General features: G+C 39.2%; 1 protein-coding gene across 1 annotated transcript in view; it reads left to right on the forward strand.

Moving 5' to 3' along the window:
- Positions 1-26,017, forward strand: part of cntnap2a (contactin associated protein 2a) — a 185,463-nt gene that overhangs the window by 96,063 nt on the left and 63,383 nt on the right. Inside the window, exons 3-9 of the mRNA XM_068748225.1 lie at positions 1,279-1,472; positions 13,911-14,058; positions 17,321-17,373; positions 17,648-17,798; positions 18,809-18,993; positions 22,335-22,478; positions 23,574-23,835. Of these exons, the coding sequence (XP_068604326.1) occupies positions 1,279-1,472; positions 13,911-14,058; positions 17,321-17,373; positions 17,648-17,798; positions 18,809-18,993; positions 22,335-22,478; positions 23,574-23,835 (1,137 nt within the window). The remainder of the gene's footprint in view (positions 1-1,278; positions 1,473-13,910; positions 14,059-17,320; positions 17,374-17,647; positions 17,799-18,808; positions 18,994-22,334; positions 22,479-23,573; positions 23,836-26,017) is intronic.

Consider the following 26,017-nt stretch of genomic DNA (forward strand, 5'->3'; position numbering starts at 1 on the left):
GGTCAGCTTGCCTTCTTGTTTTTTTTTAAGTGGTTTCCTTATTACAATAACCCCATCCCTCCCAAATCCTCACCCTTACTCCCCCTCTCCTCCTTTTGATAGTATTGTATCCCATGAAGGCAATGACTTTGCTCCAACTGGATTTTGAGGTATTGGTATTTCCACTGATATGGGTCTGGTTATCTGTCAGGGCCGAGTCTGGAGTGTAATGGCTCTGTAATTGGATAAGATGTAGGGTTTTGTTGTGGAGGGAACATAACAAACTGCCTCACCCTTTATTTTATCATATGCCTATCATCTCTCATGCCTCCCACACGATGCTTGATGCTCTTGTCTGACTGCTTTCTTGGTCTCGCTGTCCTTTTTTCTTCCTTGATCCATGTTCCTGTTTCCCCTCGGCCCATGTCATATTTGTATCAGTCACTCTTCTTCACTTGTCTTTCAGCTCATTGTTTTCTTTTACTCTACTTGTGTCCGTTTCCAACAAAAGGGAATCAAAGAAGATGACTGTGACATTGCCAGTTTGCAGTCCATCCACCGCCCACACTTATTGCTAATCATTTCACAGTTGCATTCTGTAAAAGACTTGGCTGTTGGCTGCACCGATATATCTTTGATGCTCGTTGTGTGTGTGTGTGTGCAGAAACTCTGAACTTGTCTCTGTTTCAGTGTGTGTACATTTTTCCTTGTATTTTGCACTCTGGTTTAAATGCACTCACACTATAGCAGACATAAAATTCTGGCACCGTGCCTCAGTTTTTCTTTCATATTTTAATCACAGATTAAATCATGATGGTGCTTTTTTGTTTCTGTATAATTTTACCATCCGTAATAATAATCTGTACTCATGTTGCTATATTGAACCCCCTTTTCACTGTGAATAACTGGAAATAACCAACGAAGTCGATTGAATTTGTATTTTACATCTTAACAATCCATCATTTACATAGCAATAGAATCTATCACATAATTGTGGTTTCATTCTTGGCAGACAGGTTTGCCTTTATCTTTTAGCTTTAGCTGATCATATCTGTAGAGATGTCAGACGGCATTTGAAGTCATATGTCTCGAATGCCAAAAATAATCCATCCTATATCATCTATCCATCTAGTACCAGTAACATTCTCTTGTTTGTTTCTTTTCATTTATTCTTACGCACCAAGGTATTTTTCTTTTTTTTAAGAAAAATAATACCACAATACACACTTTTAAATTGATTTCTGAAATATGAAGGTGATTAAACTTGTCAATCTTGCTAAAATGTCACAAACTTTGTAGGTGCAGGCGGTTGGTCACCTTTGGACAGTGACCATTACCAGTGGCTGCAGGTAGACCTGGGCTCCAGGAAGCAAGTGAGCGCCATAGCAACGCAAGGTCGCTACAGCAGCTCTGACTGGACAACGCAATACCGCCTCCTCTACAGCGACACAGGAAGGAACTGGAAACCATATCACAAAGACGGCAACATTTGGGTGAGAGAGGGAGAACTTGTTGTGTGTGTGGGTGTGGGGGGGTGTGGGTGTGATAACACCATCAAAGACAAAGCTCAGAAGTTGACTTACTTTTACAGTGTTGATTCGAGATAAAAGAGAAAATCATATCAAAAGCTATTTGTAGACATTGCCCTGTTTATTTTTGATGTAAACATGAATGTTTTATTCGACATGCACGTGTCAAAGGTCTTCTCAAAAAAGAAAAAAAAATCTATACAATCTAATGTTTTCTCATCATTGTTATTGAAACGAAAGGGCTTTTTTTTTACTTTTTATCTTGTGTGGGAGGAAACCTGGTGTTCATAAACATTCATCGTTTTTTTGTTATATCTCAGACAACAATCCTCGAAAAGCACTAATTTCAGCCTCAGGAGGTGAGAAGACAACATGGAAATCATTGGGAGAGGCTGTGTTTGTGTGTGTGATTATATGTGTATATAACTGTATATATATATAGTTATTCTGTATATATACAGAATACTAACAATCATCAACAGTTCTAAATCGCAGTGATCTCCATCAACACTTTAAAATAAATGAATTTGATTTGTGACAGTGTTTTTAGGTGGAAGTGGAGCCAAGCATTGTCCTCTCAGCAGCTTGCGCAAATGGGCTTGGCACAAACCACACAATGGTCTAACCGGGACATTAACAACCTATGGCATAGCCCGATTTTTCAACACACGCATTTCATTGGTACAAATTGCCTGACCACTGTAACTGACGGCAATGCAACCTTTTCTACCTCTGTCATAAAGCAAGAAGGCACTGATCATCTTTTCATACCAAGTGGAATAGAGGGGGGGCTTGACTGTGGGCATGTGATATCTTTATGGAGATAAAGCGTCTCCATAAATATTCATGTGCACTATTAAACTTTAAGTATGGAACGATCTGTCATCTTACTTCGCCTAATCTTGTGAAATTAAAAAGTCTAGTTATCTGTGCGTTTTCATATACACAAATGTGTACAATGTTTTCTGCAAGTGCTCATTTTTGTCAGCGGTTATTAAGCTCCACATTCAGAAACAAATAGTGCCATCATTATTATCTTTTACTGCGCTTATTACTGGATGTAGTGACAAATATGGATCTTTTACAGTGCAAGTAAATTAAGTTATTTTTGTGTGCTGCATCATAATTGTTTGCTGATTATTATTTATTCAAAAGTGCTTTCCTCCTGCCATTTTCCCTGATTCATTGCCTCTAATATTGCTGCAAATACTCCAAAACACATTCATCTCTCAGATGTTTTTATAACTGTAGTCTGTTTTGTCTCAATTTATGTCATATTGCTTTTTAATTTATCGCCTGTGTAATTCAAAAACATTGCTTTTGCAAACAAATACAGAGCTAATAATTTTAAGCTGGGCATGTGCCATCAATAACCCCGCAGTGAAGAAGCAAACATCGGAGCCACTTGCTTCTCTCTGCCTCTTGTCTTATTGCGCAGAGGCTTTGGGACTCGTACATGCACATACGGTTATATTTAAGGTGAAGATGGGCATCGACATCACCTCGGAACTCTTTCTATTCCTACCTTTAGACCCCATTTCAACCCATCCAATCACATTTGGCTCAATTCCATTCACTGCTGGATGAGGTTCACGCAGTGATCCCCGGAGTGATAACCTCCTGTCCTGCTGTCTTATGAATGATGGTTCTATTCAAGAACATTTCCCCCCAAAATCGCTGCCCGCCATGACACGACAATGATGACGCAGCTCTTTCACTACCGTGGCGATAGAAACACTTTCAATTCTAACTTCGCCATTGTGACTCTGATTTACTGTAGAGGATAATTGTTAAAGTCCTGGCCAGCTGCTGAACTATTGCGTTAGTGAGGAGTGATCTTTATTCCCTCACTAATGAGTAGCAACAACGACAGTGATGAATTACTGTGATAATTAAAATACCAGCTATTATAACAGAGGACAATGCCCGGGAGAGCGTACTCGCAAGGATGCCTAAAATCACACAACTGTGCAGTACAGGAATATTTATCAGCTGTATTAGAAGATATGATGGATTTATTCATAGATAAAAAAAAAAATTTTATGTTTTTGACATAGTATTGTTTTTTTGGTTTTGGATTTGATGCTTCCATAATTGTTACACCTGACAGGAGAAATAGCTCATCACTTGTAATGGCCTGTAAGTAAAGGGGGTATACTTTATCCAGTGCAGTATTTATTACAGTATTCCATAGTACATTACGCTAATATTCAGCAAGTTGTATGTTGGTCCTTTTCAGCCATTGTTTTTTCTCAGAAGAAAATATCACAAAGGGGAAAAAAAAAGTCAATGTAAAATTAATATTTTACTGGAAATCAACATTGCAGAGAAACGGGACGATGTCAGCTGTCCATTTTGGTTTAAGGAAACCATTAGAACAGTGAAATATAGCTACCCGTACGTTTGACAGGTCTGTTAATCTAACACATCATACAGTGTTGTCATTATATTTGGCAGCACTAGTATTTAGTACAGCAGTAGCTTATGAAGAGGAATTTCACTACCTAAAGGGAGGTTAATTCATAAAACCAGCTCATCTACTTTGAAATGTTTATATCTTGTTGGACAGCCCCCAAAGGCACATCCTACAACAGCCAGAATCCATCTTTGTTCATTACCTTTTTCCTCTGTTGTGTTGGATTACTGGATTGCTGTGTTGCTCGAAACGATAGCTCCAACTGTCCAATGCAAAAAATACATCATGAAACTTGCTTTCTTCCAAACACATTACAAGACACTTCCTTGGTGACAGGCCAACCATGAATACAGCTTTTCCCCCCCTAAGGATTTTTGAACCAACAAGGCTGCAAGAAAAGGAAATAACCAAGTGCACTTATGTAACTTGTTTACTTCTCACCTGCAGTTTTCACCTCTAAAAGAAGAGTTCACTTTCACGTCTGTGCTAACTTACACATATGATTTTGTCACTTCTTGGAAAGAAAAGCAACAAGAAAATTGAAGTCAGCACTTACTTTGTAGATTTGAGCTATATTCTCAATGTTTTATGCTTTTTGCATGTGATTAAATACAGACCTCAAGTGCCGCACAGATTTGCATTTCGGCATTTTCCTGACAGTTTTATCCGGAGGGTTTTTAATTACGAGCGAGGACTGGAAAGTAAGTGCACATTAATACAAAGAACCTGAAAGACAAGGACAAGGGAAAAAAATAATTACTGATGAGTGCTCAAAATTGCTCTCAATTCTTAAAGTGCTTATAAAGGAGGAATGTGTATATGGATGCAGCAAAGTGCTCTTACATTGAAATACACTTTCAGAGAAGTGCATCAAATACTATTTAAAGGCCTTTGCTGTGAGGAATTGTCTGTGTGAGACAGAATGGATGACATACAGAAAAGGTATTGTGGGGTGAAGCTGGGGCATTGTTCATATGAAATACTCATCATCTGCGGACACACACAATAAAATCGAATTTTCACCCTAGAACAACAGGCTCCATGAAACAACCACACATTAATACATGTATCAAAGGGCCCTAACACACGGAGAGGGAGTAGGGTGAAGGTGCCGCTGTGGTCGGCGCACCTGGAGCCGTTAGCGGGGACGGTGCCTTGCTCAAGGGCACCTCGGCAGTGCTCTGGAGGCAGACTGGCCCCTCTCCAGTCACCAGCCCACACTCCACATTCCACCAGAGCTGGGACTCGAACCGGGGAAGCAGTGGACTTCTCCGCTTCCCAGCCCAGGCTCATTGAGCCACTGCAGCCCACTGCCCATATGATGAGTCTCAAACCACTAGGCTAAGGTTGCAAAGTTTCCAGAAGACCTTTTCTACCACGTTGTTACAGTCTCCTGACGGCACATCGTTGTTCGATCATCAAGCACGGTAGTATAAGTCTGCAGATATAGAGGAGTAGAAATGATCACAGAGTGTTAATATAGTTCAGTTTGTGTGTGGACAGAAGCCTGGAGGCTCACATTAAAAATGCATTTCTCCTTGTCCCAATACTCTTTCCTGACTGCACATATAAGTGATTTTTGTTATAACCTCATTAATTTATCATCTCTGTTTATTCACAACCTTATGCAAACTCTGCCACAACTGTGGCGCTTTTGCTCATGGAGCTCATAATCAGCAGGTTTAACGCCAGGTTTGAGTATGACATGGAAAGAAAACAGACCACATCCTGAGACCTTCATTGCAGATCATCAGGACATTTTCTTTGTCATCCAGTTGGTAAAGATGGCAGCTGGAAGCAATGGAAGGCTGCTATAAAGAGGTCTCTCCCCTCGTATGGTCCAGGTATAACGTCTCCAAGCCTCAACATCAATACAGTGATTGTTGTTTGTTTTCTCTGACATCCAGACTCTGATTGGCTAACGCAGTGTGTTGCCAGGTTGCATTTATATAAAAAGATTGTTTCAACATGACGATAGCATGGACAAATTAATGTTTTGTTCTGCAGTTTCAGAACAACAAGCATGGCTGCGTGAGTGGGCATGAAATGTCAGACTTACTGTGACAATCGTGGAAAACTCTATAAACAGCTATATTTGACTGACTCCTTTGTTCAATTTATAGCTGCACACCTGAGCAAGAAAACCCACCCAGTTCAAGCTCAGACGAAAAGACTCCATTTGTGTTCGAGAATTAAGAGCCTTTTGTCAACAAGAAATTAATTCAAGTTGAATGACTCAAAGTTATTTGATCTGGTGGCGTTTTAAACAATAATGTACAAATCAAGAAATAATCTATGACCAAGTAATTTATAGAAAATGCTCTTGGAGGGGAATGTTCAATTTAAATACTACAAATTATTGAACATCAATGAACAGTATGCATGTTTAAAATTTGGAAATGCATTAATGGTACTTTACATAAGTGATACTGTTCTTTGTGTCAAGTTAAAACATGTAATACCGAGAATAATTATCTGTAACTTCTACTCTTGTTTCCACTGGTAAGGTAGATTGAGGATGGGATCTTCATTTACATCATAAGAGGTGCAATCATGCGATAGTAACGTTTGATCTTTTCGAGGTTTGGCATTCAGTTATATCTGTGCATGATTAAGCAATAACACCCTTGTTATCCTGACTCTTTTTGACCCAGCACGTAACCTGCTAAAAGATGAAATCAGAAAGCACACATATTCACACAAAAACTCAAGCTGCCATTTGCCATTTGTAAATTAATTATTACATCCAGATCCCAAATGTTTTACTCCAACTAGCTTGACTTTTCTTGCTTTTCCTCTAACTTTCAGCTCTGAATCTTGAGCCGCTTCAATAACTTCATGGAGCTCGAACGTTTTTAATGTCACTTCACTTCATTACAGATAAGCGTCGCATGGAAATTCAAAAGTGCTGAGTGTGGATGAGGATTATGATGAATTGAAATAGAAAGAGTGGCGGAAACGACAGTCTCCTATGTTGCAGTTTGCTGTGATCTGCACTGCGCAGTCCAGTGACTCATGGCAGTTTTATCAAATTCAAGAACCTTCCAGAAAAAAAAATGTCAAGGACCCAACAAGTCACAGTTGAGATACTGGTCAAGATTAATGGCTTGAAGGCTTATGTACAATCATGTTTTTATTCTTGCACTTTTTTTGTGATTTTTTCTCAAATTCAAAGACTTTTGAAGAATCCATTAGAGCCTTCTATTTTATGTCAGCAGTGCACAGGTGGTATTCTGATAAACACTTTTTATTTGGGCAGAGAGACTGTTTCTGGTGAGTCGCGTCTGACTCAATTTACTGAATGAATTTTGTCTATTTTTAAACGATGTCTACAAGTCTTCCAACTATTGTCTAAGTTCTGAGGGTGTTGGTGGTGAGAGGCGAGAGGAGTTGAAATGTGAAAGTGGTCGCCCCCTCAAACATCGTGTCACAACTTGCATGCTCTAAATTATGGTGGGTTTGTGGCATGGTGAAGAAATCTGCACTTAACACACACTTAAACGGGGTGTGTGCCTGCTCCGTGTGGTGTGTGAGGTTGCAGAGCCAAGGAGGCAGCCTTCACTCGATCAGTGTTGGTCCCTGGTGAGTAGAGAGGAGAGAAGGTGCCAAATGTTCAGTCTGTAATGGCTTATGTACAATCATGTTTTTATTCTTGCACTTTTTTTGTGATTTTTTCTCAAATTCAAAGACTTTTGAAGAATCCATTAGAGCCTTCTATTTTATGTCAGCAGTGCACAGGTGGTATTCTGATAAACACTTTTTATTTGGGCAGAGAGACTGTTTCTGGTGAGTCGCGTCTGACTCAATTTACTGAATGAATTTTGTCTATTTTTAAACGATGTCTACAAGTCTTCCAACTATTGTCTAAGTTCTGAGGGTGTTGGTGGTGAGAGGCGAGAGGAGTTGAAATGTGAAAGTGGTCGCCCCCTCAAACATCGTGTCACAACTTGCATGCTCTAAATTATGGTGGGTTTGTGGCATGGTGAAGAAATCTGCACTTAACACACACTTAAACGGGGTGTGTGCCTGCTCCGTGTGGTGTGTGAGGTTGCAGAGCCAAGGAGGCAGCCTTCACTCGATCAGTGTTGGTCCCTGGTGAGTAGAGAGGAGAGAAGGTGCCAAATGTTCAGTCTGTAATGGCTTCTTATAACCTGTTTCCTCCTCTCGCTCTCTCTCTCTCTCTCTCTCTCTCTCTTTCTTTCTCAATTTGTGTGTGTATTTGTGAGACCCTGTTAAATATTTAATTCAGTGCAGGCGAATATTTCGCACACCACTTATAATTTAATGTTACAGGGAGTAATACTGAATCTACCGTTTTTTACAGTGCATTCTTCGTTTATTTTGATTTCCCCATGGTAATTGTTAGCTGAAATTGAAGTACAGTAATACCTTGACATGAGTATAATTCGTTCCAGGACCCAGCTCATAACTCAAATCATTTGTATGTCAAACCAATTTTTCCAATATAAAATAACTGAAACCAATTTCATCCGTTCCGGCCGTCTAAAAACACTCAAATCAATGCTAATAACAATATAAAAACATTTTTAATTGCTTTATAGATACACACACACACACACACACAATGATATAATAAATAATATACAGTGTTAATGTAATGTAAAATGTGGTTTTACATTACAGCGCACACATACAGAGACGATAATCCCAGCACTGATAAAACAGCAGATTATTGTATTATACTCTCTAAATAGAACGCATATTATTTCTACATTGTATTAGTTTATTAGTAATTCCCTGGGTCTTGCAATGGATTAAAGATTGATAACTTGAATCTAGTGTTATTACAGTTTGCTGTTTGCTTTGGCACACAAACACAGCCGTCCACAGGGCTCTGCAGAAACACACATTTCTCTGTGGTCCTTCTGTTCTGTCCAGTGCACTTGTCGATAAAAACAAAGGACCAGACCAGGCCTGACTGATTTCCCCTGCCTCTGTTATAAGAAGAAACACACACACACTCAATGGCACTGACTCTGCACTGGTCTAAAAAAAATTGGTCCAGTAGCAACAAGCAAACCCCAGAAAATAGCTTCCACTTGTTGTTTGTCAGTATCTAGAGATCTGTTCTGTGAAGAGACCTGTGTCTGGCTGTCAAAACAGACACGCATATACACACTAACACAGACACACACATATAAACACAGACACAGCCAAGGAAAATTAGTCAGTGACTAAGGTACTACACTGGTGACAGGCAGTGTAGTGCCAGGAAGTGTGTGTATGTGTGTGTGGGCACAAGCATGCCAACATCCATAAAAACTTATCTCAGACCTTCAAATAAAAGCCTGGACTTATATTTGCTTTAGTCACTGGATTCAGCCAGCTTATAATTGGGCTTCTCTACAAATTCCTTTCACTCAACAAATATATACTGATCCTGATTTTAACCAATATTTCCTGCAGAAAAAAGGCTAATGAATAACATGCATTATTAAACATTATTTATGGCATTATTTAAAACATTGATTTATTAGGGAATGTACTTTTCATTTATCAATTACGCTTCTTTCAGCTGCACCACCGTCTATCAGAAAATCTCTGTCGCCAGCAGATCTATCATCACTAATGAGCATTTCCATTTTCTCAAAAATGTCAAGACTTCTTGTTTGTTTGCATAGTCTAAGTCTAAGTAGTGCAGAATCAGTCAAGAGGGCCTCAAGGGATTTTATGCATCCAAATAATTAAACCGTCTCTGTGTCAAATTTTTAAAATGCATAGCCACACCAGCTAATTAAAGGGACTGGGCATTTAATTGCGACTCAGCTTTTGCTTGAAGCCTTACTTAGACCATCTTGTTTGCATGAGTAATATGCTCGCAGGGAGATGCGCAGTGTCTCGCCATGTTATTTTTCCTGTCAGAGTTGATTTTCCCATCATTGACTTTCCTCCACTGATCTCATGGATTGCTAAAATTATGACAGCGCTACACTATATTGATTTCAAGGATTTCCTTGCTAACTTTAAACTTTTAAAACACAGCATGACCAGTTTTTAATATTCAAAAAAGATATGGACATTTCTACTGGCGTAAACAAAATGGGAGTAAATATTTTTCTCCTTCGACCTCGTAACGATTCCCAAGTGTGAGCAATTAATTTTCTTATTTTTATTTGAACGAAGACTGCAGTTTAAAAATAAATTACCTTAGCTTTTGATTAAACAAAATGTTCAGTCGCGCAACATGCACATACTCACACATGCACTAAAATAGCTGGTAACACACAAATTGCTCATCCCTATTGCTCATTGGTTTGCTGTTTAATGATTTTACTTTTGAGAAGGAATTAAATGGTTGACTAGTCAGACTTTTGCAAGGTGTTCAGAGCGCATGATTTTCCTCGTCTTTGTCGGCCTTCTCCTCTTCTTTTCCCTATCCTGCCCTCCACTCTGCATAGTAATGACATTGAATTGAGCTGTTCATTCAGCCAAACACAGATAAGTGCCAAACAGTGGGATGAACACAATAGAGGAATAGAAGGGGGAAGCTGGAAACTTGTGATGGGGGAATGGAGCTTTGGGGTTCAGATGTGAAATGGTTTTGTTCTTTCCTTCTATTTCTTTCTCTCACCTACTCTGTGCCACTCAAACTCCTTGATGGGAATGAGGAAAAGAAAGTGTCTGCTGGATTTAATGCTGCAGAAAGGTGCGAATGGCAAGGTGGTGTGTGGGCAGTTGAGCGGATGTGCATATGCGCTTCAGTGTGTGCATGCAAACTGACGCATGTGCTTTTTGTTCTTCTAAATCATACATCAAGAAAAGGATGGAAACAATGTTTTTTGCTTTTTGTCTCATGACATACTGGATTAATTGAGATCTGCAGATGATTTTACAAATCTCGATCATACGGGGTGAATGTGCCACAATTATTGTCAATGAAAAACAATAAAAAGTTAATCTAACAAAATTGTATTTAATCAACGTGGTTCTCTAATGACATCTGCATGCATGGCTGTCGTTAGATGCAAGAGACACATTGCTGGTCTATTTACAGTAGCCTTATCTCCAATTCATCGTGCATGCCTGTCACCAGTGTAGTACCTCAGTCATCCTTAAAATGTCACAAAGATCAATGATTCATCCATGGAGCTCCTACCGAAACAGATTTTATAAAGCGGGAAAAAAAAGCATAAATGGGGAGTGAATGGCTCCAATGAAAATAAAGGAAGGACTAAACGAATCACTGTTAAATCTCTTAAAATGTAAAGAAGTTTTTGTAAACTTCTGGGTGGAAGCTGAATTGAAGTATAATTTATCACATTAGCTTATAATGAGCTTATTATATTATAGTTATATTAACAGAGTCCTCTACGGAGCCTGCTGTGTTGCAGCAACACGTTTCTACAGTAGCTCAGAGCTGACAAACCAAACAGCGGCTCCAGAGAACAATGTTCTGAATTGTTTGTCACTTGAAGGCCACAGTAGATTCTCCTACAAACTTGAAAAGGGAAGGGTGAGGGGAGGGCCATTTAGTTCATTCATCGTTATTATCGTTCAGAACACTGAATGATAATACAATTAGTAATATTCACAATCTGAATAAAGAGCATTTTAATGATGAAGTCTCATCTTTTTTCCACATCAATTTATCATCTCACCATCTGCTTTCTTTTGAATATTAACATGAATTTGATGATTGGTGCTGCTCAGAAAAAAAACAGTGGGAACGACTGAATTCCGCAAACCTTGTTTCCAGTAAAAAAAATAACATGTTATTATGAGTGACAGTGTGAGTGAGTTGCAGCCCACTCGCTAGAAAGCAGCATAAGTACTCCTGAACACGTCATTTAACCTTCCTGGTTTCCTGGTCCTCTGCATCTGCAGACAGTCGAGGGCCCACTTAAAGCCAACCGAAAGGCTCTACGATGAGTTGTGTTGAGCTGCGTGAGCGTGTTCTCTGTAAACTGTTTCTGGATAAATTATGAGTGAAATGAAAGGGAGGGAAACTCTGAGGATGCACTATTCCCATCCTGCCCATTCCCCTCAGAACCATGGAGGTTCAGTGGCTGTGAGCTTTGAGTGAACTCCTGACCATCTCCTCCTTTGCAGATAGCACATCGTCAGGGGTACATCCTCAGGAGGCCACTCAAAGTAGGCTGTCTGGAGAGAGTTTTACTGCCCCCTTGCTCGGCCTACTTCATGTCTTATCTACCAGAGCACCTGGCCATCGTGTCTTGCTCTCATCTATTTACCTGCTAAGCTATTAATGATGTTTCTCCCCGGTGATTTGTCCCAACTGTTCAGTCTGTGTGTGTGTGTGTGTGCAGAAGAAAAGCAATGGACAACCCTGGCGATGATGGTGTGCATGTTTGTTTAAAGAGAGGAAAGCACAGCCTTTAAAGTAGTTCAAGGACTATGGTTAAGTGGATTAGTGTGTGTCCTCCTCATCATGTGCTGGATGAAGTGAAGGGAGAGATACTGATCAGGAGCATAAGAGGAGAGAGCAGGGGAGACGAAACGAAGAGCAAAAAAGTTGAGAGAAGGGGTCGTTTTGTGCATCAATCATGTTGTAGGTTTCTGCTATGCTTTAAAACAAATGAGTGCCGCAACACAATACACACACAGTGTAAAGGCACTACCAACAGTGCAGACACGAGACATTCACCATGCATTGTCCACACCTTGCAACATATGCACTTGACATTCATTCGTTCACTTATAGGATAAATGAACATGACTCTTTGAGAGGCTGATTTAGGTCGAGAAATAGAGATTCACAGCTGACTTCTGTCGATTACAAGAAATCTCTGCCACTTTTCAAGTTGTCTACTGGTCTCTCTAAGATGGAGATTCCATCTTAGTGTCCTATTTACACTCTTATGTAAAGAGTGTGTGGAATCCAGATAAGAACAAGACTTTGAATCATAGCAAGAGTACAGTCAGTCATAAATCAGAAAGGATGCTGATATCTTATCCAAATTAAGCAGCTCCCCCGTCAACCCAACATTATTACCCTTTTTGTTGCCTGGCACTGGTTCAGAATTTTACTTGAAGGTCCTCCTCCTCCCAAAGAAAGCTAGAACTAAGCTGTATCCCTTATTAACTATTTGCCTTCAAGAACTCTGTCGGTTTATTGAAGTTCCCAGAAACGGTCAAAAGAAAATTGGGTATCTGGCCTTAAACTATGGAGCACACTACCTACAGGAGCCTTGGAAAACAGCTTTCTGAATATATTTCCACTTCACAATTCAAATAGCTGTTACTTTCCATATTCTGTACGTTTGCAATCTGTTTGTGTGCCGCTGCCTCTCTTGGCCAAGACATTCTTGAAAAAGAGGATAAAGAGATTTATAATCTCAAGCATTTCCTGGTCAAATTCAGGTCAAACAAAAAATAGAAATGGTAGATATTGCATGTATACATTATTTTAAAATTAAAATGAATGATTTCGTTTTTAGTTTTGTCCAAATTATATATTATATTTCATGTTTTCTGTTATCTCCTCTCTTGTAATGAATAAAACATTAACTTGTATTTTCTGTTTATGTTTCTATTATTATCAGTACTACTACTACTACAGCTGCAACTTATTATTATTATTTGTTTTGTTAGTAGATAACATTATTCACTGTGCTGTTGATACCTTTGCTCTAAGTGAATCTGCACCAAAGATAATAACATATGGGACTGTAAACTACATCAGTTGCTTGCCCCGTGAGTCTTTTGGGAACTTCCAACTCAGTATGAAATAATGTTAGCTGGGTTTGTCTTGCATGTATTTCAAGTTGACAACAATATGCAATTTCCCCTTCCAATCCCCTGCAGCCAGGGTTTATTCTGGCAGGTACATTATATTAGATATGTAGACACATAATTGTTTTATGTGTTTTGTGAGTGTGCTCCTTGAGGCCAGGATGTGGTGAGTGGAACAAACACTCTTCCTCCTGGGCCCAAAGCTGCTTTGCTTGACTCCAGGCTTGTGGCTTTGATGTATTTAATTTCATTGTGTCTGCATCTGTTCACAGGCCTTCTCTGGAAACTCCAACTCAGAGAGTGCAGTTCGCCATGAGCTGCAGCAGGGAATTGTGGCACGCTTCCTGAGGCTCGTCCCGCTAGACTGGAGCGAGGAAGGAAGAATTGGTCTGCGTATAGAAGTCTATGGCTGCTCCTACTGTGAGTGCAGAAAGCACAGATAAGCACACTGACTCTTAAGCATGACTGTTGCATTTGTGTGTTTCTGCCTCTAATACTTCAAGTTTATCAACACATTGATACACATACTAATACCGGTAGTACTTGCAAAACATTGTCAACAAATCAATGCTATTAGAACATTCACATTCAATAGGGTGCAGTATAGTCTTTAAGCATTTTGAAGTAATAATTGTTAAACATTTACAATTATTGAACCACAGTGAGACTCTAATGAGAGTTTATCAGTGCCAATCAAGTCTCAATGTTTTTTTTCATTTGTTTTTATTCAGTATGAGCCGATTCTGTTTTAGAATTAATCACAATTGGTATGGAACCCTGCCTGGACACACACACACACAATCTGCAGACATATTTGAAACACAATTATCGACTGACGGGCAAATGGAGATGTGCACACACTCGTACACCTTCTCCTGCTTTCTCGCAAATGCATCATCAAGGGAACTGACTCCCGCAGCCACTCTCCTCTCATCATATTAAAGGCTGCCAAATTGATTTCGATAACACTGTTCAATTAAAGCTCAGCATAAATTACTGTTAGGAGTGACACACGTACATCTTTCGTTCCACAGATGCGATTACACTGTGGCTATATCTGTGTGTACGTGTCTGCCTGTGTCTTGCATTCTAGTCAGTCCTCACACCTTTTGTTGATATTCCTTTGTCAAGAGAATGGCAAGTCAGCAATGATAAGCAGGGACAACATGTGGCTGAAGCACGGAGAGATGTGCACGTGTACGCAGAGAACAATGACTCACAGAAATCCAGTCCACTCTAAGTTTATACCTCGCCCTCTTTAGCAACAACACAACTGCACTCACACTCTGATCATGATAGCATTCCACCATTAAATAATAAGCATTAAATAATGATAATGATTTGTGCTTCCTGGTCGTAGCTTCTTCTCTGCAGATGGTCACTTTTGCTATTTTAAATGGAATGAGTTTTGACAATGTTTCTTGACTTATTGATTCATTGGGTTTGAATCCGTGGCTATTGCGCCAGCATGACCAAAGGCACCTGCCCCTTAGGTAGACTCGACAACAAAAGTAATCCTTGTCTTTGTCCTTTGCCATTGCACCATTCAACATTCTCAGAACATTCATTATGATTAACATTAGTTTCAATTTACTTCACTTTTAAAGTTTCTCAATGGCATTCAGTAATCGTTTTCTTCTCCGTTCACTGTGGAGGCAGACTATGAATGTTAAAGATGCTGCATAGATGGCACCGCCTACTAAACTAGAGTGTAACACTGTGAAATCTGTAGTGAGACGTTCATTGGAAATCAGTCATAGCAATACTAAATGTTCGTAGTGGTGTCGGCATGTAATTATGTTGTGGAATCCCATCTGGTATGGAAATTCCCTACACATCATAGAAGGTAATGGCCAGTGTTTGTTTGTTTGTTCATCTAATATTAATGGGCTGAAAAAATTTCTGAAAACGTTTGTTTGCATTTGTTTATTGTTTATTTTTGAGGTGCTAAGGGATCAAATTTAGGGATGCTTGAGCACCCCCATAAGGGGTCTAAAATGAGCCATGTGTCATGTGCTTTCCTTCATAGTTTTAAAGTAGAACATATATATGTATTGTCAAATTCTTATTATTTATGAATATTGTAATCCTCTGATACCATGTCAGGCAGGGTGACAATGATCGTGCTTGAAGTAAACAACAATACTGAAAGGAGAACAATATATATTCCGAGGCCAAATGAGTCTCCCTCTTTCTGGCAATAGAACGTAAATGTTGTCCACCAGACTTGAATAAGGCACATTGAATGTGTAAATCTACAATCAGGTGAGAACATGCTTTTACACTGACTATCAGAGGCACGCACACACACACACACACACACACGGCCATACACCGCCTAGCACAGTGCATCATTCCTCAGACTTGTCTGTCAGCTGTGTTTTGAAGCCAACAGTACTCTCCGATGATTATGCTGTCACTGCCCCTTTCTTCAGCGTTCAGTCATAAAACGAGAACTCATACATTTGTCTCTTCTTCTACTCATCCGTCACTCCTCAGCTCTCTGGCTCTCTCAGAATCGACTTTTTTTCTCCTGCATCACAAGCCAAAGATGAAAGAGGAGAGAAGCACGGTGTTGGGCAGTGACAAAAAAACAAGGATGAAAGAAGACAAAAGCCAAGTAGTGGGAGGAGAGGGAGGCAGATAAATATAGATGTAATGTTTCCAGCATAATCACCAAATATGTTGGTTATAGATGACAATTCTGGGTGTTGAAAATGTATGATAATGAAATGCCGTACCATACATGCGTCATCTAGGATTATGAAATGAAAGACTGTCAGAGCTAGAGGCTATAGAGCAGTTGGGCTCTACCATGCTGTGGAATTTACATGCTCATTTCCATTTTGATGAACATAGGTTCAACATAAAATCAATTATTTCATAGATGAGGTAGGCCATTGTAGAGCTGGAAATGTGAGACAAAAGACAGGCAGGAACTGGGTGTGCAAATTAAATGTTCTGTACAAAGGCAATCACTCTCATTCATGGCAAATTTCAAAAGAATGCAGGCGTATCACTGACTTCAACCTGTGACCTATTTATGCAAATAATACTAAATCTGTTTTCAGGCTGATCTATCAAGGAACACAAGGAATACACATATGCACTGGAGATTTGGTTATGAATAGCTGAAAAAGATAACGGAAAAACTAATTGCAGCTTTTCTGAAATGTTATAAATAGCAAAAACAATCCATAGTTTACCAATGGAGAAATACATCGATTTACAGTCTTTATTTCATAAACTACCAAAACAATCCCTTACAATTTATGCTAATGGTATTTAGCCGTTGTAAAATGAAGCGAGAAAGGCCAAAACAGGTGCATTCTGGGAAAGGTTCAGATTTTCAGCCAGTGAAATAAGATTTTATTAAAGCTACGCACCAATTGCTAAACTTTTATTATGGGTTTTGCTTGGTTATAGTCAAAGTTAAAGGTACAGGATGACAGATTTTACTAAATAAAAAAATTCACTGTAAACATGGATTCCAGCGATAGTGGTCACACAGATATTAAAGGCAAACGACGTGGAGAAATCTCAGGCAAATATGGATGTGGATGAAATCATGAAAAGGGCAGCAATCCAAGATGGCTGCCAGGAAGGAAAGAGTGTATTTCCATCTTATTCTTGTCTGTCTCTCGCTAACGCTACTATTTTCATCTTTCTGTGTGCTTTTTAGGGGCGGGCGTGATAAACTTTGATGGACAGGGTGTGATCTCGTACCGTTTTAAGGTAATGGATTTTCTATCTAAATATTCAATTATTCAATTGCATTGACTAAACCGGCAAATTAAATTCCATGTTCATATCAATTTCAGTTTTTAAGGTTTAAAACCAATATTTATATTTATGTAAATCATCAGAAAAGGAATATTTCCTGCATTTTCAGGAAGGTGCCTTTTTGAATATTCGAAAGAAAAAGTAGCTTTTTTTCTTCTTTTTTTTCTTCATAATTTATTGAAATATGACACTTGTGGGGTCATGGTGCTTTTTTACATTTGTGCAGGTGAAGAAGATGAAGATCATTAAGGATGTGATTGCACTGAGGTTCAAGACATCAGAGAGCGAGGGTGTGATTCTCCATGGGGAAGGCCAACAGGGAGACTACATCACCCTGGAGCTTTGGAAGGCAAAGCTGCTGTTGCAGATAAACTTAGGTGGGCATCACTTGGAAAGTACTCTGTTTTCATCACGCTTGTTTTTGCTTCTCGTAACTTTTCAGTTCAAAAGAACATCATCATTATAAGCTTGGTATTAAGACTTCTAATATTTTACAATCATAATGTAAGTCATGTAAGTCAAGATAAAAATGTTTATAGAGTTTATAAAGCGTTACTATTTAAAGAACAGCCATGTTAATTAAATGTATGTGGAGCATCATTTACTGCTGACCAGCTATGGTGTTGTCTGTTGTCTGGTGTAACATTTTCCAGGGGGTCACTAGACCTAGAAATTATATACAGTAATAGTTTTTATTGCCATAAAGATCCGTAATCTAACTTGCACATTTCTTTTGTTAATTTGTTGCAATTTATTAATTTTCACCATGAATATTTCCATTTTATATTATTCTTAGTCACGATATTTGTCCATGTGAGGATGGGCCACGTGAATAAATATGGCCATTTAACAAGTCTGTTTGGCTACGTTACTCTTGTTTCTTCTTGTGGCTGGTAGTCGATGACAGACGTAAACAGAAGTTACATTAGTGAAAGGACATTAAATCCAGCGACGTCTGCTCGTCGTCTTAAACATTGATCGTGGACACCTTCAAGATCGATTGCAATCTAAGATTTTCTGGTCACTCAATGTAAATTAAGTCTATACCGGTATAAGGACAAGTTAGATTGTTCAAGAGTATCAGATTAGAAGTTAACGGTATTAGTAAAATATGGCTATGCTAAAATCTATAAACTTCATGGTCACGTGCAAAACACATTGTGTATATGTACTGATATGTCAGGTTATTTTGCCTCAATGGGAAATTATGTTTTTTAATGAATTTTATTTCTGAAAAATAAATCTGTTCATTAGTCTCCATTCAGGTTTGAAAATAAAGACAAATTCATAAACTGCATGCATGGTGTTTTCATTCATCTTTGACTGCAAGTGCAAAGTCTGAGATTTGTAATGTATTATTATTATTATTATGTCATGTTAATTACAGGCAGCAATCAGTACGGCTCCATCCTGGGTCATACCTCTGTGACTACTGGCAGCCTCTTGGATGACAATCACTGGCACGCGTTGGTGATTGAGCGCTACCGTCGCAACGTCAACTTCACTTTAGACAGGCACACTCAACACTTCAGGACGAATGGAGAGTTTGACCACCTCGATTTGGACTATGAGGTGAGTAGCAGTGTGTGCAGACAAAGAAGCATGACATTTATACACTTGTTAATCAATCCTCCTATATAAGACTATATGAATCTTTTAAAAAAAGCCAAAAAAGAAAAGATGTGTCAGCTATTACAATAATGAAAAAAGAGCTGGTAGACCATGGAAGAGCTGAATCACTTGAATGCTGCCTCTTTCATTCAGCTTGCCTGGCTTTACATGAGTAATGCTTGGCATATATATCAGTTCAGTCCCGCTCTACAGGTGACTGGCTTCTTTATTAAGAACAAACATGTTCACATTGATTAAACAGAATTCTGACTTTTATGTTAAGCTGCACATTTACCCCTCAAAAAAGCAATAGCGATCACCTACCAAATAAAAACATGTTGACTTTTATTCCTAGCTTATTTAGAGTCCCTGGATAATTTTCTGGCTGGCACCCGTGGCCCGCAAGGTGGATAAAGTGGCGTTAAACAAGACGATTGAGGTTGTCTCGTCTACAAGAAAATGGATGGATGGATGGAACAGTGTGTCTATTTATCAGATGCGATCTCAGTAGTAAAGAGATGAGGCAGTTTTTATTACTTCACTCTGATCTGGTCGAAATAATACCAAGCCAATGTCGGGTTTGATTTGAACCCTCTTAAGTGCTGGCAGTAAGGGAAAACATATAAATGGGGTAACAGACTTTGACACAACACTGGAGCGCACTCCATGCTGTGATTGCCTGTGTGTTCACACTTATTTTACCCAATCTCTCGTCTCCTTCACCACCTCTATCAACAGGATTCTTTTTTTTTTTTTGCAGTGTGTACTTTCCACCCAAACTCCTGTTGTTCCACTGTTGCACTGTGATAGATGCCACAGAAAATGAATGCCATATCTGTTTTGGTTGCGTAATGACAGATGCCCTTTCTTCGTGTTGTAATCGGGCCATTATTTTTCCAGAAAACAACCCTCTGTGATGGCAGACAATAAAGCATAGTGAAAGCGAGGCTTCTCGGGGGCTAATTTAAAAGGAGGTCCTGTCATTTTTCTATGACCACAACAGCCTGCAGTAAATATTTAGTAATAAGTGTAAGGGGGGGGAAAGAAATCATAGTTAAAGGTTTAATCTACAACCTACCCAGTGTGCTCTAAACAAAGCATTTTACGAGTTCATCCATAAACTCTCCTGTCTTCTGAGGATTCTGAGAGACTATTTTATTCTAAAGAGAAGGCAAAAAATATTCAATCCCAAATGTTTATCTCACAGCCCTCCATGATATCCATAATAATATACACTTTACAATCTGTGTTACAATTACAATCATTGAAGTAATACATTTCCATTGCGTAAATACTGTGGAATAAAGATGGATGGGCAGAAGAGCCTAAATAAAAAGGCAGGAACAGAACTGGAAATGCTGTGTAAATATCCTAGAGGAGCAGGTCAAACGTGAGCCTGGGAACAGTGGAACCAGCAACATGACAGGTAGGACATGAGCCAGGCGCATCAATCTGTCCTCAGCAGCTAAACCTATTCCAATTCATCTCCTGAAAAACTGATATATTGCAGCTGGACAATATATAAGTCTGTAGCATTATGCCAAGGCTGATTTATTACACTATCGGATCCATAAGCTTTTTATAAACACAAATCTAATGAAGATTTGACTGAAAGCAATAGCAATATATGAATAACTCTGTATAGTTTTACAATGAAAATCCTAAACTATTGGCCTGCTAAAATACTAAACCAGAATTGCTAACCTTGAAACTCTAAAGTTTCACTTTTTAATTTCTTAACTTTGCTCACTCAACTCTAATTTCTATTATCAATTAATTCAGAGGGGATGGCACAACGTGAGGCGTAAAGAGACTTGCAGTGTCACAGCTCAATGATGTGATAAACATTCTATGTTGCAGAGTGAGAGTGTCCAAGTGTACATCTCTCCAACAACTAGAAACCTTGAGGAGTTTTGGTCCTGCTTGGATGGTACTTCCTCCCGTGTGAATGTCTCAAAATACAAGTCGAAAAACTTCTCATGCTCCACGTACCGTAGGGTGGTGTTGTACTCTGTAACATGAACTTGGAGAAAACACATTGAGAATTCTGCTTTAGGACCCTTGAGCAGCCCTGATGTCCTGCACAGAATACAATAGCTGCTTGTGTGAGCTGCCCACCCTCAAACCGTTCCTGGTTCCAACAGGAATGCATGATTATTCCAGACTTGTGAGACAGATGCCATCACTTCTAATTAATTAAAAAAAATTAATGATGTTGATAACTTTCCTCAACTTCCTGGGATCTTTGTTCTTTACCTGTTCTTGTATGCTTTACTGATTTTACTCTTCATTGCTGTTTGCAGTTTGGCCTCCTCTGTATGCACAGTTCATCTACACCACACAGGAAAAGAGCCTCTGTCCATACAACTCAGATAATCAATGTCAGTCTGTAGTGGAATACGAGTTAGGATGATAATACATAAAGTATGAAATTGATTTTGGAAGGCAGACTCGGTGTGAAATACATTTGTTTGTGCATAATGTAGGTGAGTCCAGCATGTGTAGCCATGAATGTGGAACAGATGTACAAGTATACAAGTGTTTGCATTTGAGTTTGTATTGATGTGTCATATGAATGTTATTACCGGCAATCACTTGTATGGCTGATCTGCTAAACTATAACATACAAAATTCAAATTGAAAATTAGCCTCCAATAAAAGTCCAATTAAAACTTAGTGTTGAATCAAGCCATCTGTTAAAGGTGTGTGTGTGTGTCTGCCGTGAACCCTGAATGGATCCCACCAGTGTTACCACCTGACTAAATATCAAATAACAAACCAGCTTTTACTAATAAGCTGCTGCTGCACTCTAATTTGTTTGTGTGCACGTGTGTTTCTCTGTGTGTGTGTGAATGCACATCTGTACATTTCCTGCTCCTATTTAGGGCTGTCAACTAAAAATCTCTCTGCATTTATGTTTACCCTTGGCATTAATTACAAGGACTACTGGAGCATCACCACAGACATATATAAACACACACAAATACACGTACACACATATTGGACAGACACTATATCGACTGGTAATTGCACAGCGCCCTCCATCTTCTTGGCTCCCCTCAGAGCAACGTCTGAAGAAGAAAAAGACATGTACAACTGTAGAAGAAATGAAATGCAGACCGGCTTTTCATGCAGCACTTTCCACGATTTGGGGTAGACTGGACTGACTAAAATAAAACTGTACTGCCAGAATAAAATATAATTCCATGTTGCATGTAGTTTTAGCTAATCAAAGGTAAAGGAAGCCATAATGTGTATATTTAACACCATAATCCCTTCTTACCGCTTCTGTTTTTGTGAAGTTGAGTTTTGGAGGGATGCCATACAGCGGGAAGCCAGTAGGAGGAGGACGGAAGAACTTTAAAGGCTGCATGGAGAGCATCAACTATAATGGAGACAACGTCACAGACCTGGCCCGACGAAAGAAGCTGGACACCTCCAGCTTTGTAAGTAAATATGACATTGTAATAAGCACATTCACACATATTGAAATCGCTCAGATGCTACCACATTAATTTGAAGGGCCTCAAGCTCGCCTTTTACTTTCTACTGTCTCGCTAACTTTCATTCTGACCTGCGTGAGAGGTAAATTATTCATCGTACCACAATAGTTTACTAGATTCATAATTAATCGGATGCAAGTGACCCACCAGCGGCCTCACCGTGTGTTTGCCTCCTGCCATTGTGGCCCCTGTTAAAATCACAGCTGCCATTTAGTTCCAGCATGGAACAGAATCTCAACCCCGCATCATCTGTGAAGTAGTTTGTTTTCCACCTATATCAACAGCATCAAGACCAAACTAAATGCCTTGCCTCACCTAATCAATATGGAGGACTCCTCGGTGGAGCTGCGGCACGTTAAATGTTTTGCAATCCTTAAGTTAGTTACTGAAGAGCCTCCAATAGACTCTTCCAGAATGAACAGCCAGTGTCTCTTCATCAATCTTAGGCGAGCTTGCTGAACAAAGCAAGGCAGTAACCAAGTTTATTAAAGCTGCACTTCCAATTCTTTCTGGTGACTCATACCTCAAAATGGATGTACTTGCAGATTTGAAACACATACAACACACGCAACACACACAGAGGCAATCAGGAATCATCTTTAGTTAGGAAGGCAGCTCTCATTATTGAGTATCTCATAATGATTTGATTAACAGCATAAGGTTGGAGTGGCTCAATGGTAATTAGTGCTAAATTATGCAATAATGCTTGTTTTTCTTCAGCTCAAAAGCATCGCCTTGGTTACTATTCCGTTTGGTTTTTCAAAGAGGATGAGCCGACAAAGACCTTTTTTTGTAATGTCAACAAGAATTCTTTTGGCAAAGTTTCAGCCGGAAACATCAGACGCTACACATGTAGAGGGTAGATACAAAGCATCAAAAGCGTAGTGAATAAATACACGATGTCATAAAAAATAATAATAATAATTTGTAAACACGGCAACGTTGAAGGGAATATTTTTAATTTTTGTATTTTCTCTTTGAAAATCAATTGACCCCTTACCATTATTATTTCTATTTGTTGCCATCTCTCTCTAACAGCGTAACCTGTCCTTCTCCTGTGCGGAGACCCACACCTTCCCGGTCTTCTTCAATGCCACCAGCTTCCTGCAGCTGCCGGGCCGAGCCAATCACAACACAATATCTGTGAGCTTCCAGTTTCGTACATGGAACCCTGATGGACTTCTCCTCTTCAGCAATCTCGACGACGGCATGCTGGAGATCTCCCTGGAGGACAGCAAGGTTGTAGTTCACATCAATGTGACGATGGAGACCAGCAACAACCGAGTCGACCTATCATCTGGTGAGTTTGTGCAAGAACGAGCTTAGTTCATTTATTCCACTCAAACTATCAGTTTTATTATAAATGATATGGAATGGAAGTTGTGACACCTGGTAACTCGTGTTTTACTGTAGATCTTTTATGAGGCAATGTTAGAATTGTTTTTTTTTTATTATATACTTACTTTTTTGTGTTTCTAGTAGGTGTTTCCATTTCCACTGGTTGGTATAGAAGGCAATTCCCACATTTAGATACTTGCGTTAAACGTGCTGCATTTACAGTTGGTGGATTTAATCGCAGCTTGACAGCGTGATTTAGCTTTTTTTTTGTATGTGTGTCATTATTCACTCTTTTATTCATTACTCTGCCTTTAAACTGCAGTGCAGACCTCCTGTCCCCCCCATCAGTGAGAGAAATTACACAACATATTTGTGGCACCTTCTTGCATAGCCTTCTTGTCTGCTACAGTTCTTACCCACTCCCACAGCTCTGGCAAACCTGTCCGCTGGTTCACTGAAAATGCATCACTACTAGTGTGCTAGGAGTAGAAATGTGCCACAAACTCTTCCTTCACTTCTGAAGGATTACTACGTAATTTCATTGAAAACAACACAGTCAGTCTTAACTGGCATATTTCTCTTGGGCTCAGATGGATCTTTCTTCATTGCAGCTGCCTGCATTCTGACAATGCCTGGATGTTTTGTTGTTGTCTCGAATCAACTCTAATTAGAAGTCCGATATGAAGAGGGCAATGAAGGATATTTTAAATGTGTGACTGAGATCCTGTGTTTCATCTTTCCGTGGCCTTAGTGGTAGCAAAGAAGGTAAACAAATCGTTATTTTTCAATAGTATATGAGCATGAGTGCTGCCCGATAACTGTACATGCCAGTTAAAATGTTCTAGTATTATTCAAAATGAGATTGAAGTTTAACTTTGGTTTTCAAAGAAGTGTCCGTTCAGTTCACTCCCTATAATCGCCCCACCTCTCTTAACATTACCATTCCCTTACTCATATTTCCTACGACACATTTGTCCTCTCGCCCTCGCTTTCCTTTCCTTTTCTTTAGAAACACTAATTTATTCTGTACACTGCTGCTTTAATATGCCATTATGCCCAGGGATAAGGATTATTACAGACCTGCCCTCTACTCTATAGGCTAATTGGGCCTGAGCCTGCGATTACATCAGAATTACTAGAACATATACAGACACAAACAGAGAATCTCTCACTCTATCTCAGCCTCCCTCCTTTTGATTATGTCATTAGTATCTTTATGAACGGAAGCCACACTGGCTTCTGGCTTCAATAACACAGTGGGAGCTCCGAAGACATAATGGAATCCTTAGTCCCTCTTAATGGTAAATACACTGGAGAGAAGGAATGTCGATGCACAAAAAAATTGTGAGAGCGTGAAGAGTAGGGTTTTTACAGAGACGACACAATCAATGTTTTTCTTTCCACAGTGGGAATGATTTATTTATGAATATTTTTAATGACAGCTCATTCAGATATATAATCAAACATCTGCTGGAAGGCAAAATCCACAGAGACTTAATTCACTGATCGTTTCACTTGCGACTTTTTACCCATTTAGCCAGCTAAGATTGACATGAATAAATCATGGAAAGTAGCATTACACTGGTATAAATAACGTTTTACACCTCAGAGGCATCGTTGACGGCAACAGGAGTTGATCTAACATCGATAATGTCTTTAGAGAAACTCGCATGATTTAGGGAACCTGTACAGTAACTTAGCGCCTGATATTTACAACTGCCGCGTGATTGAGCCTCAGTAACTAACATACAGCTAAGTAATATTTTATGTCACAATTATTTACTCTAAGAACGATAACTAGTTTGCAACTATGATGCCATTTTTTATTTGCAGTTTTTTTTACAAAATGGCAAATTGATAGAATTGCTGAGAAAAAGGTTGCAATTAAAGGGAAGATGAGGCCTTTGAGAGAACACCGCAGACTTCTGAATAGAGAGTACTTAGTTGACATTCCTGTGTGGACTCTGATCGAATTTTTCCATCACTTCCCTATTACTTCCTCATCAACTCTCCAACCATCTTCTCTTTTTCCTATCCTTAATCATTTGTTAGAAATACAGTATCCAATAGTATCTTATCTGGACCATGTTGCCTTGATGGCTGTATAGCAGGACCAAAGCATATTTTGATGTGCCTGAATATAA

Source organism: Brachionichthys hirsutus, chromosome 14 (assembly GCF_040956055.1).
Source record: "Brachionichthys hirsutus isolate HB-005 chromosome 14, CSIRO-AGI_Bhir_v1, whole genome shotgun sequence".
Classification (NCBI taxonomy): domain Eukaryota; kingdom Metazoa; phylum Chordata; class Actinopteri; order Lophiiformes; family Brachionichthyidae; genus Brachionichthys; species Brachionichthys hirsutus.